The 17,285-nt window shown below is 40.6% G+C and overlaps 1 protein-coding gene across 2 annotated transcripts in view; it reads right to left on the reverse strand.

The window, feature by feature from the left end:
• LOC122813347 (putative ferric-chelate reductase 1) overlaps positions 1 to 17,285 on the reverse strand; it is an 817,655-nt gene that overhangs the window by 192,827 nt on the left and 607,543 nt on the right. For both annotated transcript variants that reach the window (XM_044085613.1, XM_044085612.1), the window contains exon 12: positions 15,364 to 15,461. In XM_044085613.1, the coding sequence (XP_043941548.1) occupies positions 15,364 to 15,461 (98 nt within the window). The remainder of the gene's footprint in view (positions 1 to 15,363; positions 15,462 to 17,285) is intronic.

The following is a 17,285-nucleotide window of genomic DNA, read 5'->3' on the forward strand; positions in this document are numbered from 1 at the left end:
GAAAATACAACTTCATTTCAACAGTCCGTTACTGGATTTCTTGAAGGACAGGATACTAATCCCTTTGCTGAAGTAACTTCATCTTGGCAGCCTTCAAGATATGTTATTAAGCAACATAACATACCTGATTTTAAGAACAGTTTTTTGACATGGAAAAGAAAACGTTGAAATTCAAAAGTTTGGTTTTGGAGAACCATTATCTAAATAAATGTGTAGACTTAAAGGCTGTACCCCTTGGTCTGAGAGTGTACACATTTCCAACCAGGGTGACATTAAAGATAAGATTTTTCAGCAAATGAAAGAAATATACAGGTTTGGAAGTACTAAGAACATTTATTCAATGGAATGCCGACAAAATTAAGACCTTAAGAGAACAAATTAATGGTTTGGATAAACAGCTTAGTCAGCATCCCAATTTTCAAATGAGAGGCATATATGTAATATTGTCAACAAGAAAAAGAAAAATGTGGCAAGAGACATTAAAGCCTACCAGCAAGGGTAGGCTTATTTAATTAAAAGGAAAGTTAATTTAAAACAAGAGACTGTCAACAAGAAGGGTGGGGTTAAAGACCTTGATAGATTAGATTCCTTTTCTGATGTAGAAATCAATAATAGCCACAATGGTGATATTGAAGTGCAACATAGGGATGTTTTAACCAGTGAATCTAGTGACATAAGTGCAATTATTCCATCATCTCCTGTTTTCTCATGAGGAACAGAGACTGGCAGTTTACCTCCCAACCAAGAGGCACTGACTGTAATTACAAAGAAAAAAGGCAAAAGCAGAGGTCGCTAGAAGGAAAGAGTCATATTTTTAATTTAAGTGAAAAGACTTTTTCCAAAGTTGAACTGGAAGTGTTGGCAAAATGTTTTTCCTTTTTTTCCAACAAATAAAGCTTCTCTAGTTAACAAATTGACTTTAAATTATTTGTAAGAAAGTTGAATCTAAAATATGTTTTAAGTGATATCAATGTAAAAGATTATGCCTTTAGAAAGTCTAGTACATTTAATCCTGCTTTAGTCAATCCACATAACACTTTTTCTTCTGTTTTTGAAGTGGAATTACACAAGCTTGCTCACAGTTATTCACATACAAAATTATTTATTTATTATTTTATTTTATTTTACATTTGTTCACCAGGAAGTCCGATTGGATACATGTCCATTTTCAGCAGAGGCCCAGGGACAAAAGCTCCAATCATACAGATAATAAAATACAATTAAAAAGTAAAGCTTGGTTTACAGACTATAGTAGATAATAACATACACATTAAAAAGACTAGTAAGGTAAGGTTGACAGACTACCATAGATAATAAGACATTTAGTGAAAGTCAGTATTGTGTACAGTACTGTTATGTATACGATAATTAAGGAGAATAATGAAATATTCAAAAGAGCGGTATGTAAAAAGAGGCAAAGCAAGTACTACAGACTAGTTAAGTAGTGATGATGTGGTCTAGGAACAACAGAGTGGAATAATCCATAGACCTCATGTAAAGGTGCCAGAAAAATGGTAGGCCCTTTTAAAAATAGGAAAGGGGCTAGCAACATTAGGAACAAGTTTATTCTGAATACCTGGTAGAGAAAGAAGGGAAAAAGAGTAGGAGAGACAGATATGATGAAATGGAGGTAAAGGTAGGGTATAGAAAGGTGAAAGCATAGAGGGGGTAGTGAGTCAGGGACTAGAGAGAGTGATAATGGGTTAAGTATTGTAGGGTCATAAAACTGGGTAGTAGAGGAGTCAATCTGGGCTGGAGCAAGGACATAGCTAGTGCATGGTAAGATACCCTTTGAGACTTTTTTTTAATTGAGTTAGCATGGGTTCTAGGGTTAGGTCAGGTGGAATTGAATTACAGGTTTTGTCAGCAAAGTTAGAAAACAGTGAGTCTCCGGCTGAGTTGTTAGTTTTGAGTGTGTGAACCAGCAGTTTGTTGGATGATCGTAGTGACCTGGAGTTACTGTAGGAATTAATAAGGTTTTTAATTCCAAGAGTTTTTTTCAGGTTGGTTGAGGACTTTGTGTGCTACTACGAGCTGATTATACTGAGGTAAGCTGGGGCATTCTAGCCACCCTAGTAGATTAAGGTTTTGGCAGTGATGTGTGCGATATGCAGAGCTGGTAGCAAATCTGGCAATGTGGTTGTAACAGCTTGAAAATTTGCTAAGTTCAGATTTGTTTATGTTGTTTAGAATAGCGGAGGCATACAGAAGGGTTGAGAGTAGGTGAGTGCGGGCAATGGCAGTCCTTGCTAACGGAGTTAGGAAAGGTTTATTTCTATATAGTGAGCCTAATTTTTTATTAATAGTTTTGATAGTTTGGTTGACATGCATATCAAATTTGAAGTTATCTACAAGTACCCTTAAGAGTTTGGTATCAGCATCAGGAGAAATAATGGTACCATTGTTAGATCTTATAGTAAAGGAAAGTGGGGTGGATCTACGAGTGGGGGAGAAGAGTAGTAGTTTAGTTTTGTTAGGGTTCAAACTCAGGTGATGGTTAAAGAGCCAATTTTCTACTGAATTGAATGTTTTCTGGGATAAGGTCGGCAGGTCTGTTGGGGAGGAGGCTGAGCAGATCAAAGTAGAGTCATAAGCATACTGGATAAATGTCATCTCTGGGATGACAGTATAGAGGTCGTTAATAAAGACTGAAAATAGAAGGGTACCTAAAATAGAGCCCTAGGGAACAACAAGGGTGACAGGTAGCAGACTGCATAGGTTGTTCTGCCACAGGACAGCCTGTTGTCTACCACTCAGATAGGAACAGAACCATTAAATAGCATGGTTATCCAGGGATATGGTTTTCAGAGTATGTATGAGTAGTTGGTGGTTAACTATATCAAAGGCCTTGGAAAGGTCAAGAAAGAGGGCTGGGGATGGTTTATTGCTATTTCTGTTAACAGTTATGGTGTTAGAGAAAGAAAGGAGAGCAGATGTGGCACTGTGATATGGCCTGAAGCCATGCTGAGAGTTAACCAATAAATTGTTCTGAATGAGATAGTGCAAAAGTTGTTTATGGATGCACTTCTCCATTATTTTGGCCAGTGGGGAGAGAATGGCAATGGGTCTATAGTTGGACGGTTTTGTAGAGCTGCCACCTTTATGGAGCAGTATAACATGAGATGTTTTCCAGATGGAGGGAATGGAGTTTTCTGTTAGGGTTATATTGATCAAAATGGAGACCGGGAATGGCATGGCGTCTGCGGCTTTTTGTAGGTATTCTGCAGGGAGGAGGTCTGCAGCTAGGGTGGTAGGTTTTAGTTTGTTAATAAGGGATCTGATAAATGATGTACAGACTGGTTGGAAGCTAAAGGAGAGTTGAGTAGGAGGTATAGCTGTGAGAGAATTAGAGCAAATGGGAGTCAATTGACTGGCAAGGGTCTGTACAGTCTCAGAGAAAAAAATATTAAAGGTATTAGCAATGTCTTCTGAGGGTTTTAGGGCAGAAATGGACAGAGTTGGAGAAGTAGTTTGACCTGGATGAAGAAGTCTGTTTAGACCTGCCCAGAACTTTTGAAGTTTGTTTTAGTGTTTTTGTTGAAGATTATAGTAGTAGTATCCAGACCACAAGATTATAGGAGCCTGTGAATACAATGTAAGTAATTTAGGAAATGTAAAATACTTATTTACATTCACCAGGCTTTAATTTTAGTATTGAGCTGCTGTAGTTATAGTTTGTAGATCAATTTCTAGGAGAGAAGAATTTAAATTGGGAAATTAAAGTGGAAAGCCGACCGTGCTATAGACCCAGTGCGGTTGCATTTCTCTAGTATACACAGAGATAGACAGATTATAAAATAAAGATAATAGCCTTGGAATTAACTGATTTTAGAGGACAATAAAATAGTTAGGACTGCCCATTTAAGCCTCAGTGAGAGTGATGTTTTTCTAGCATAGCAAGCCTTTCAGGGTGGGAGCAGAAAGATGGAAACAGGGACAGTACCTAGTAAAGGATATAGTCATTAGCACAATTGCCCACTACAGTGCTTCTATCAAGAAACTTAAAAACACATTCAAATATATTCTATCGTTAGTACCAGTAACAAGGTATCGTTTTAGACACAGCCAAATAAACCCAGCAGTTTACACAGCAAAAAGTGTTGGCAATGACTATTCAATAGCATAGCAACATGTTTGGTGTGGCATATAGAGTCTTTTTAGCTCATGTGTATCATTAAAACACAAATGAATGCTGCCAGAATATGGATATTGTACAGTTTAAAAATACAAGTACTAACAATCACTACATTAGCGCCTAGCCATAAAAATCAGACAATCAGTGCATGGAAAGTCGTAGCTTTCAACAGTGCAATAGACCAGTTAAGAAGACTTTTGCACTTAACATCACTATATTCTTTAGCATAGCATCATTCTAATTTAGTTTCAACAACACTATTTCTGGTGATTGCAGTTGCATGTGCTTACACAAAAAGAAAATAAGCCTAGAAACACCTGTAGTAACATACCACGCAGAAAAGTCAGCCGACTGAGTCCAGGAACAGTAGGGCATTTGAAAATGGTGGTTTCTGTAGGAGGATTAGTAACCTCGCTTCCATAGCTAGGAAGGAGGTGGGGATCAAGCAGGTGATAGGCTGGCCAACAGGTTGTAAGACAAACAGACCACAAGATTCCGGGAGCCTGTGAATACAACGTAAGTACTTTAGGCAATGTAAAATACTTATTTGTACTCACCGGGCTTTAATTTTAGTATTGAGCTGCTGCAGTTATAGTCTATAGGCCAATTTTTAGGAGAGAAGAGTTTACATTGGGAAATTAAAGTGGAAAGCTGACTGTGCTATAGACCCAGTGTGGCTGCATTTCTCTAGTATACACACAGATAGACAGATTATAAAATAAAGATAATAATCTTGGAATTAACAGATTTTAGAGGATGATAAAACAGTTAGGGCTGCCCATTTAAACTGCAGTGAGAGTGATGCTCTTCTAGCATAGCAAGCCTTCAGGGTGGGAGCAGAGAGATGGAAACAGGGACAGTACCTTGGAATTAACTGATTTTAGAGGAAAATAAAACAGTTAGGGCTGCCCATTTAAGCCACAGTGAGAGTGATGTTCTTCTAGCGTAGCAAGCCTTTCAGGGTGGGAGCACAGAGATGGAGACAGGGGCAGCACCTTGTAATTAACTGATTTTAGAGGATGATAAAACAGTTAGGGCTGCCTGTTTAAGCCGCAGTGAGAGTGATAGATAAAAAAAATTATAATTTAGATATATGACATTTCGAGGTGCTTAAGAAATTAAGAATTTATACAGACCTAAGGTTTATGAAAGCAGATAAGGGGCAAGACATTGTTATTATGGAAACTGTTAAATATAATAAAGCTATTGAAGAAATGCTCTTTGGTGAAGCAAGTTACAGAAAAGCTTCCAAAAGTTATGTAAGAAAAAGTTATAAGGGAATTGATCTGTGTTTATTTGAATTACTACATCAGGGATACATCACTTTAGATCTTTTTGAGTATCTTATGGTAGAAGAGCCACAATTAGGAATGCTGTTTGGGATTCCCAAAATGTATAAAGATTTAGAACATCCCCCATTTAGACCAATTTTGTCTACCCATTTTAATAAGACTGTTAAAATTTCTGCAAATCTAGATAAAATTTTGAACCCTATTGTTCAGGACAGTGAATTTTATCTTAAAGATTCATGGGTGTTTTTAGAAAATTATGTTTTTACAGGTAAAGAAAAAGAAGTTATGTACTCACCATAACGTTCCACCTGAGTAGGTAACTTCATTTGTCTGCAACCTGTGGGTATCGGATCCGTCCTCAGATCCGAGCCGGCAGCTTTACCTAGCTAAAAGATCCGAGCTCCTAGCTCCTCCCCTTACCCATAATCCCCTGCTACACATCCCCCATCCTCAGATCGAGTTTGCCTATAAAGACTCCACAAGACCCTCGAAAGAGGTCATTAACCTACTGCCTAACAGAATGAGCAATCCTATCCCATGGTTAAGAAGCACGAAACTGGTTAAGGGGAATGGAGGGGGGGTCGGTTGCAGACAAATGAAGTTACCTACTCAGATGGAACGTTACGGTGAGTACATAACTTCTTTATCTGAAGTAGTTAACTTCATTTGGTCTGCAACCTGTGGGACAGAGTTCCCAGCTACCTAGAAACCTTGGGCGGCCCTCAAGGAAGAATATTCCAGAGCACAGCAGAGCCAAAGGAAGCCCTACTCCTGGATATCATATCCAATTTATAATGGAAAATGAATGTATGAGAGGAGGACCAAGTAGCTGCTGAACATACGTCGTCTATAGGGACTCTAGACCAGAACGCTGCAGAGGTAGCTATGGATCGGGTTGAATGAGCATGGATTCCCAAAGGTACCGGTTTGTTTGAAGCTAAATAGGCCTGAATGATGCATTGTGAAATCCAGTTGGCTGATGTAACTTTGGTAATAGGTTTACCTAAAGAAGACTTGGCAAAGGACACAAACAATTGATCAGATTTGCGGTTGGTTGCTGTCCTGTGCAAATAAAAATGCAGTTGTCTATGTACATCCAATTTGTGTAATGTGTATTCCCCTTTGTTCTGGAAATTGGGGGAAAACACTGGCAAATTAATAGACTGATTAATATTCGACTCAGAGGCTACTTTAGAGAGGAAGGAAGGATTAGTTCTGAGAGAAACTCTGTCCTTATGAAATATTAGGTAAGAGGGTTTCATACAGAGGGCATGAAGCTCAGACACCCTCCTGGCTGAAGTTATTGCAATCAGGAAGGCTGTTTTCCAAGATAAAAATTTCAACTGAGCAAAAGCAGCCGATTTGAAAGGAGGGCCTGTCAAAGCTTGTAGGTCCAATGTTAAGTCCCACGGTGGGACCGCAGACTTAACTGGCGGTTTTAACAGAAAGGCGCCTTTTAAAAAAGTTTTGCAAATCCTGGTGGAAGCCAGCAATCCTACATCATCCCCAACATGAAAATGAGAGATGGCTGCCAACTGTACTTTAACCGTAGATGCACTGGCTCCCTGATGAAAGATATGGGACAGAAAATCAAGAATCGTCGGAATAGGGACAGTAAAGGGGTCTAAGCCCCTATCTTTGGGCCCAGATGGAAAAACTTTTCCATTTACTACTGTAGATTTTTCTGGTAGATAGTTTGTGTGCTGCTACCAGAACAGCTTTCACTGGTGACGAGATACCGGGAGTCCTTGCTATCAGCGGAACTGGATCAACCAAGCCGTGAGCTTGAGGTCGCCCAGGTTTGGGGGTTGTAATCCCGCAGGATGAGAAATTAGATCCGGAATGGGATCTAAGATCCAAGGAGGAACTACACTGTGAGACCGCAGATAAGGGAACGAGATCTGGCGAGGCCAGAATGGGGCTATGAGGATTAGCTTGGGCTTTCTGCAGGAACTTCATCATGAGCGGAAGTGGGGGATAAGCATAAAGGAGACCGGGGGGGCCAAGCATGAACCAGAGCATCTCTGGGGCTCTCCCCTATTGGGGGAATTAGAGCGAAAAATTCGCTGCACTTTGCATTTGACGGAGAAGCAAAAAGATCGCAGCAAGGTAGACCCCATTTGAGGAAGATTTGTTTTGCTACTAACTGGTTTAGAGACCACTCGTATGGTGTGAGGATCAAGCGACTTAGCTTGTCCGCTAGGATGTTGGTCCGGCCCGTAATATGCATTGCAACCAGAAAGCAGTTGGTGGAGATTGCCCATTCCCAAGCTCTCATAGCCTCTCAGCAAAGGGGATAAGATCTGGTTCCCCCTGTTTGTTGATGTACCAGACTACAGCCATGTTGTCTGTCTGAATTGCAATAGTTCCCAGAGGAAAAAGGTCTTGTAGGGCTTGCAATGCCAGAAGCACCACCCTCATCTCCAGAACATTGATATGCATAACGGTCTCTGAGGGAGTCCACGTGACTTGGACGGTTCTGCCCATAGCATGCCACCCCACCCGAGGCGAGAAGCGTCCGTGGTCAACGTGGCTTGGGGCTGAGGCATGACAAACGGTCTCCCCTCTCGCAGCTCCTGAGAGTGAAACCACCAGAGAAGGGAGTCCTTGCAAACCCTGCTCAAGGGAATCGGGGTGTTCAAGGGGTATAGTAAAAGTGACCATTGGACCTGAAGAGTCCACTGAAGAATTCTCATGCGCAGTCGCGCAAAGGGCGACAGACCGATGGCTGCCGCCATGGAGCCCAAAGCTCTCAGGACTAATTCCGCAGGTGGGGTATAATCCCTGGCAGAGCAGAGCTGATGCTTGGTGGAGGTGGTGAGGAGCCAGTCGTCCAGGTACGGAAAGACCCGAATGCCCTGAAGTCTCAGGTGGGCTGCGACCACTGCCATGACCTTGGTGAACACCCTGGGGGCTGAGGTGAGGCCGAACGGAAGAGCCCTGAACTGATAGTGACTGGCTCCCAGCCAAAAGCGGAGGAACCTCCTGGATCGTCTGTCCATTGGAATGTGGTAGTATGCATCCTTGAGGTCTATGGAGCACATCCAGTCGTTCTCCCGTAGGAAGGGGAGAACAGATTGCAGAGTGACCATCCGGAATTTCTCTTTGGGAATGAACAGGTTTAGAGATGAGAGGTCTAGGATAGGCATCAGGTCCCCCGTCTTTTATGGCACTAAAAAAAACCTGGAGTAATTTCCCAATCTGGACTGGCCTGGGGGGGGGGGGCATGCTGGATGGCTCTTTTTTCTAATAGCTTCAAAATTTCTGAAGCTGCTACCTCCCTTTGATCGGGTGGGACATCGGGAAGGTGTTTCATAGGAGGGGGAAGACTCAGAAGGAGAATGGTCTGGATATAATTCAGAGCACCCACCGATCCGTAGTAATGGACTCCCAAGTTTGGAGGTGCTCCGACAGATGTCCTCTGACTGCCTCCAGAGAGGGACAGTTGGGTAAGCCCTCAGGGCTGTTGCGCAGGCCTCTCCGAGAAAGATTCTCGAGACCCCTGATTCCTCGGCCCCCGTCTGCCTCTGGGCCGGCGTCCACCTTGTCCTCCTCTGCCTCTGAAGGACGAGGGGTCCGAAGCGGGACGGGACTGCTGTGATTTCCGGAACCACATCTTCTTTTGTCCCCTCTGGTTCCTCAAGAAGGACCGTTGGGGATTAGAGAAGTGGATCCCGATGGCAGACAGCGTCTTCCTATCTTTCTCGCTTTGGACCAGCGTGTCGCGGACGGTCTTGCCAAAGAGCATAGAACCGTCAAAGGGTGCATTCGCGAAGGACGCCTTGAAGGGTTCCGCAAAATCGCAAAGGTGGAGCCAGGCATGGCGCCGCAGAGCGATGCCTGCTCCGCTGGCTCTAGCCGCTCCCTCCGTGGCATGGGAGAGTAGCCGCATAGATGTGTTAGTAACAGATTTCAGAGTGGCCATGCGAGCCGAGAAGGTGTGTTTGCCTTTGGCTGCCATGGACTCCGAGGGGGCTCCAGCGTATTCCTTAATCAAGTCTCGTTGGAGTCTGATGATGTGTGCCATATGGTTCAGCGCCCTTACAGAGAAGGTAGCTGAAGCAAACATCCGATTTCCAATGCGGTCCAACGTCCGAGATCCCTTATCTGGAGGGTGGACCAAGGAACTCTCCTGCGCTAGCTCCTTCTTGGTGGCAGCCGCCACCACCATGCATCCACTGGAGAACCTTTAGACCATGCCAGCCTATCAGAAGGGGGACTAAGTATCTTGTCTGGTTTTCTGGGAATTGGCTCCACGGTGTCCGGCTCCTTCCAAGCCCTGGTGGTAATTAAGTCCACCAGGGGGTCAGCCAGGGGGGACACCCAAGACGTAGACGGGCCTGCATCAAACGCCTCCAGGAACACAGACTTGTCTGAGGAAGGTTTTTGAGCAGACCACCCCCCCCCTCTGATTTGCAACATCTCCATGATGTCTCCAAAGGAGACATCCTCAGGGGTGACCTTAGGGAAACTTCTCCTTCCTCCAAGTCTGTGTCCTCGGGACTCAGGGGAGTCCAGGTGCCTCCTTTTGCACTTCCGTTTGTGAGGAACCTCCTCGGTGGGGCTATCCGAGGAGGGCTCACCCATGGGGTCTTGTTCCTCTAAGGAAACCAACTGGAGCGCCGATGCAGGCTGTCCCTGTGGCCGGATGATGGAGGACAGGCCCAAATGCGCAGGGGTGATGGATGGATCCACAGCCCAGACCGAGGATCTGGAAATCCTCGACAGCACCCTCTCCACTACATCAAACGCCAAGGGTGAACCGCTCTCCCCTGGCTCCGAGAGCAGCCCCCTCGGCTCTGATGCAGGAATCGGCATCGGAGCCGAAGTGGTCTGACCCAAGAGAGAAGTGTGCTCTGACCTAAACTGCGCCGAAGACACAGTTCCCCCACGGATCCGAAGCTCGGCTTTCGGCCCCGAGAGCTAGGATCCGACATGCTCGAGGGCATAGTCGGCGTCAAAGTAATCAAGACTTTCGGCGCCGACGGTTCCCCGTGTCCGAAATGGCATGGAACTGAAGACTCCGAAACCCTAAACCGGGTCGGAGAAGGAGCGATCGGGGTAAAGAAAGGGGCCGAGCTCCCCCCGGAGGGGGGTGAGGCTGGAGCACCCCCATCTGCATTTGAGCCTGCAGGCAACAACGCATCATCCGGTCCAAATCAGCGTCGGTCAAGCTTCTGGTGGATCTGGAGGAGGTCGTAGAGGTGGGCCTGGAGGGCCGCCTCAAGGACCTCGAGGGAGACCAGTACTCCTCTTCCGGCTCCGGGGAAAAGCAAGGAGAACGGAGCCGAGAATAAGGAGAACCAGAGGCCCTCTTAGCGGGACTACCTACCTTCACTGGCGGCACTGAGGGATGCCTTTTATGCCTTTGCCGGTCCTTATCTCTCCTTTTTTCTTTAGAAGAGGAAGAAGAGTCCCAGTCACCCTGAGAAGCAGGGGGAGTTTGAGTCCCCAACAAGGGAGGGAGATTGGAAGGCACTGAAGCCGCAGCCGCGACCAGTGCCTTAGAGGGAGAGGAGGAAGAAGAATCCGGGGGCAACAATCCCACCAGGATTAGCTTGTTCCTCCTATCCCTGATAGCCCGGGGGTTGAAAGCCGCACAAACCTGGCAGCTGGTGGATAAATGGGCCAACCCAGGCAAATAACGCACTGAGTGTGGCCATCGGCTGGGGACAGCTTATGACCACACTCAGTGCATTTAGAAAAAATGGCTTTAGGCCCTTCAGCCATCACACCACACACTCACGTACTAGGGGGAGGGAATTAAATTTGAAGTAAATTTACCACAACAAAAATACGCTAAATATATTAGTCGATAAAGGGGGCTAAACAATACACACACACCAAAGAAAATTTAAAAAAAATGATTTTTAAAGGTTTTTATAAAAACTAGAAAACTCTCACCCACGCCTAAGAGCTTGTCTCTAGAAGCTGCTATAAGCCGCGGCAAACTAGATCTGAGGATGGGGATGTGTAGCAGGGGATTATGGGTAGTCGGAGGAGCTAGGAGCTCAGATCTTTTAGCTAGGTAAAGCTGCCGGCTCGGATCCGAGGACGGATCAAATATCCACAGGTTGCAGACCAAATGAAGTTAACTACTTCAGATACTATGTTATGGACTATAGATATTTGTTCCTTAAATGCTTCTAGTAATCAAGAGGAAGGCCTGCACTTTGTGAGTTTATATTTAAGTAAGTACTGCAGGCAACTAAAACAGGATGTAACAATTATTTGTCATTTATTAGAATTAGTATTAAAGAATGATTTCTTTTTTATTCTATAAAAATATCTTTCAACAAAAAAGTGGAGTTGCAATGGAAGTCCAGGTGGCTCCAGTATTTGCTAATTTAGTTTTATGCTGGTGGGAGCAAGAATTTTTGATAAAGGCCCCCTTTTTAGTAATATATGTTTTTCTCACAAATACATTAATGATTTTTTTTTTTTTATCTGGGCAGGTGATAAAGAATTGTTTTTTGAATCTCTTAAACAGATCAATAGTAGTGTAGCACGGTTAGATTTTATTGTGAGTAATATGGGTACTTTCTGTTCATTTTCTAGATGTGGAAATTAATTTAAAGGTCTGTGATAAAAAGTTTTCTAGCAACATCTTTAGAAAAGATAAGTTTAATAATAATTACTTACATTATGAAAGTTTCCATCCACTTTTCATGAAACCTAACATGTTCAGGGGACAAATTATTAGATTAAGTCACTTAATAAGTGATGATGAAATATTTCTTGAAGAAGTAAGTATAGTTACTAAATTATTTCAAGAAAGAGGTTATCCTTTAGATAAACTTTGTTTAATTTCTAGCAATATAAGAAGACAAAGACATGAAAGGTTTCCACCAGTTTTAAATGTAGGGTTTTGTCCCAAGAAATCAGAAACATTAACTGGAAGTGAAGATAAAAAAAAATCAATTGTTCCTTCCCAATTCCTTTAAGTGTGGAAGGAAATGATATACAGAATAGTATTGATAACTGGAAGATTCTTATAGGGAATCAGGAACTTGCTAATATTATAGGTGACAAGCCAAGATTTATTTATTAAAAAAAAAATCTAAATTTAAAACAAATATTAGAAAGTTCTTCTTGAGTGTCATCACATTCAGGTACAAGTAAGAAATTATGAACATTCCTCTGTTACAGTTGTTCACAGTGTAGATTTATTTTGAAAGCGAGTAGTTTGTATTTTGAACATAACTTTTTACATATTGCAAAAGATATATTTGATTGTCAAAGAGAGGGTCTGGTGTATGTTGCAATCTGTTCTACATGTAAACATTTTTATATAGGTAAAACTATAAGCAGACTTACAGACAGGATTAAAGAGCATAATTTGGCAATTAAAAAGAAAGATTATATGAATGTACTAGCTAGGCATTCACAGATTTGTACGAATTTTAAGAAATTTCAATTCATGGTTATGGAGAAAGTTAATAATGAAAAATATGTGGGGACTTTTAATTCCTATTTAGAGTTTTTGGAGCTTAAATGGCAGATTTTCTTAAGAGCAGATGTAATCCCCGGTATCAATGAGAAAATTTCTATAAAAAGTTATCTTAAATTCAAAAACATCTAGTAGGAATACAACAATAATACTGTTTTTATTAAAACACATAAGTTAAAAAAGAATAGATTTCTGATCTGACATGTTGTATCTTTCATTCTTTTGCATTTTTATGAGATAATTAGTTTCATTGTTTGATTGGTTAATTATGTATTTGAATACAACTATTTAAATGGGATTGGTATGCATTTTGGGGTTTCTGAAGAAGTTTTGCTAAACAAAAGAATGAAAGCGCTTAAATTAATTTGTTTTTTTATCTATTTTGGCTTTCACCTGAGTCCGGTTTTGTTTTTAAGCTACGTTTTCTTTCTTTCTTTTTTTTTTTTGATAAGCAGAAAACATTACATCTGGTTTTAGCACACTGGATGCAGGAAACTATGCTGCCTTGTTGCAAATATAAATCTCTGCCTTCAGCCCCATCATATTCATTCATGATCTTTATGATTCCATTAAATTTAGCATCAATTATTTTTTGAAATGCCTTTTTATTTACTGACATTATTGTTATTAATACTTACATCATGCAGCACAGAAATAAACTGCATATGCTACCATGCAAAACCTTATTTGTATACATTAAGCAGATTTTGTAATAAACAAAATAATAAAAAACAAAATTTAGAAATAGTTACAACTTACAAATTTATAACGACCTGCAACTTTCCACACACCAATTGTTTTAGTTAAAACTTACAAATTCTTAAAAGCTTTATTTTTATTCCGTTAGCATGCTTCCCACTTCTTTGTCTGCAATTATATAGCTGTGTTGATTCTGGACTATATAGTACTCTTAAAAGTTCCGGCTTGGTATGTTTGCCAACTGAGTTGTAATGTTCCTAAAACCAGTTTTAGCAGTCTAAGAATAACTAATGCATAGTTATACAACCCCTAACTGGTCTTTATGTACACTTTGCATTCTGTTAATTTTATCATGCCAAATATGAAGTATATGTTCTATTTGCTGACATAAATTCACATCAAAATTCCACAAGTTGTGCACTCCAAGAAAAAAAAAATGATCTCTAGTACATTAAAACTGGGTGTAGATTTAGGAGTAATAACTATAATCTTGTTATATCTGGTACGTTTAATTGTGATAGCATAGGTGTGGTTTATGCTGCTCAATATGACTTATGTCCTGCATTCTATATAGGGAGAATGGAACGCAGGTTAAGAGATCACATTTATGAACACTCATATGAGATAAGGAAATAGAAACCTACGCCCACCCTTTTTAAGCATGTAAATAATTATCCTGATTATAAATTTAAGTTTTCTGTCATTGAGCAAGTGGACCAGAATAAAAAGGGCAGTCCCTGGCAGCTCATATTGGAAAGGCAGGAACTGCATTGGCAGTTGAAATGTAATGCTTGTAATTGGCCAAGGATCAACAAACACACTTCAATAACTAGTCTATTGAAACTAAAGGCTTAGGCTTGCTCATTGGTTAATAGACGTTGTCAATCAGCAAATAGGAACATCTCTTTAGTTGCCTTGAATTCTTCAGTATTATTTAAGACTGTATAATGCAATTTTATGTTATTTTATTATTTTCAATACTGGGTTTTTAAACACTGAATACCTATTTACTGCGTTTTAATAATCTGGAAATTTGTATCTACTGGATATATGATATGTGTGTTCATGGACCAGGGAATGATTTTTGATAATCACATGACTAAACTTAATGGATATTTAAACAGTATGCCGATGTACTGTGCATGCATATGGGACTTTTCTTCTCGTTTGCATAGTACATCAGTGCAGTACAGGAAAAGAGAATCTCCATTGTTGCTTTTTTTTAACTGTTTAAAAAAAACAGAGATTTTATGACGGACAGGGCAAAAATACAAGGAAAATCAGGTAGGTTTCTATTTCCTTAGTTTTGCAGAATGTACCTGATTTTTCTCATATTTTGCTCTGTCCCCAGCATATGCAAATAAAAAGCCTGGATTAGTAATGGTATTTCAGCAGCCAGCCTTTTTTCTGTAGTATATGCTCGATTTACAATGGGCATGCTGGTTGACTGCCCAATCAGAGTGATTGTTTTTGAAAAGTAATAAGCCTTTATTGTATAATTAATGTGAGAGGCTAAATCTAGAAAAGTGCATATCCATGGAGTTGCAATAAGTGTAGACCATTGACAGAAAACAGAATCTACTATCCAGCATTTTTTTTCCAAGAATCACTACTCTTGGGGAATATATGTCGCCCAGTGAGGATTCAAGGAACCTAGAAAAACTCTACTCAGCATCAAAAAGGCTCCGCTTTGAAAAGTATCAGCAAGAACTTCATTCCACAAAGTATCAATCAATAGCTAAAAACTTAGCAATAGGTACAGTAAAACTTGGGAACAGCAACATTACCTTGGAGTACCTGGATGTGGTCTGAAGAAGGCCATGATGGGTTGAAGTACTGCTAGTGCCATAACCACACAACCTACGAAAGGATGAGCACCTGCATGCTTAAAGAAATGACAAATGGCAAAAGTCAGATTTCATATGGTCTCTAACAGTGCTCATTAAACACCAAGTATTGTGTACCAAAACTCAAACAAAGTAATATATAATCATGTGAGAGCTACCAGAAATATATAATAAAGTAATAGCAGAAAATGTCAAGCATCAGAATCATATTAAAAACTCATCTGGGTGCCACGGTAGATTCTTCAAGGAGACACGCTCTTTTAAAGTCATTACTAAGGTGCCAGGAGGAGCTTTTAATAAAACTCTATTTGGTGTTTGTTGTTCTTTATTGTATTACAATGCCATGATATGGTTGCTTGATAGTAAATAACAGTAAAAAAAGAATGTTAAATAACATGTGCAATAAAGCAGCATGAAACAGGGTCTTTGTATATTTTTGGCCTGATAAAATTTAATTATAATCGGCCCCTTTATTTACTTAATCATACTAGTCAAATCCATTGAAAATGGTTTTAAGGCACACATTAGCAGGTGCACTGCATGGTACAGTATAGATAATAACATATCTTCTTGTAACCAATTATTTATTTTGTCTTAAACAGGCAGGTGAGCAGGTCCAGGGACCATTTTCATCTAAGAACGGGGCAATCACAGTTGCAGTACAAAATATTACTTGTGCAAGCATGATTACAGTAACTAATGTATATTACAGGGTGTATTTGTAAAAAAAATTTAGTGACTAACTATATAACATAATCAAGCAGGGTACACAACATATACAATGAGCAAGCAGTGGTACATTCAGGCAATATGCACAGCAGGTAGACAGTCCAACTTGAATAACAGATACTTCAATTTGCACAGCAGACAAGTTGCCAGGTTCATAATAAATAAAAAAAAATGACATTAACAATATTATATACGAGTAGAGGCCCATCAGATAAATGCAATGTTGTAGAATAAATTAAGTAATTAGCATTACTTCAAATGAATAATTTAGACACAGGTGGTGCTGTGAAATTAAGCAAGGCAGCAATGTCATTTGCAGTTTGACAGACCGTTCACTCTAAATTTAGACATAGGATGGAAGCAAACTAAATGGTAACAAAAAAGAAACAACAGGGAAGAACAAAATAATAACAATAAAGATAGGCTAGGGAGGTATGTCACAAATTGTCTTCTTTTTGACAGAAGGGCTAGTATGAAACCTGAAGTTATAGTGCCAAAGCAGGAAACGACACATAGACATGACAGGAGGAGAAGCATGGAGAAGGGCAGAAGTGGTGTACAGTAACTCTTACAAGGATCAGGGAGCAGCATTTTGACAGTTTTTATGCCTCTAAAATGAGAAAGCATGGGATTCCACATAGTAGAAACTACCTAGTTAAAGCACATTCTCCTAGAAATCAATGCAGGTATGGTCTATACCAGATCACTACATTATCACCTTGTGAGAGAAATCCAAGTAGTAATTAATAGGTGATTTGTTGTTCATGATCCTTTTCAACAGTTTTATTGTACTAGACTGGCATGAATACTTTACTGTGGTACTAATGAACTCAGATATCAATATAAGCTTATGATTTATTTACTTAGCAACCTGAAGTTGATAAATTGTTAAAATTTTGTCATGACAAATTCCATTTCTGAGTGTGCATAAAAATTTATGGTCACTCAACTATTGTTGCAAGGCATATGTTTAGAACATACAGAAGCTAGCATAGTTCAGAACAAGGGCAATATTGACTCCAAAGATGAAGGTCAAGCCAAACAAACAGAATAGAGTTCTTTGACTGGATGACCAGTATATTGGATCAGAATGGGGCTGTGTACGTGACCTTCTTCAGCAAGCCTTTTGATAG

This window comes from Protopterus annectens, chromosome 10.part0 (genome assembly GCF_019279795.1).
Source record: "Protopterus annectens isolate FY-2018-M chromosome 10.part0, PAN1.0, whole genome shotgun sequence".
NCBI classification, from domain to species: Eukaryota; Metazoa; Chordata; order Ceratodontiformes; family Protopteridae; genus Protopterus; species Protopterus annectens.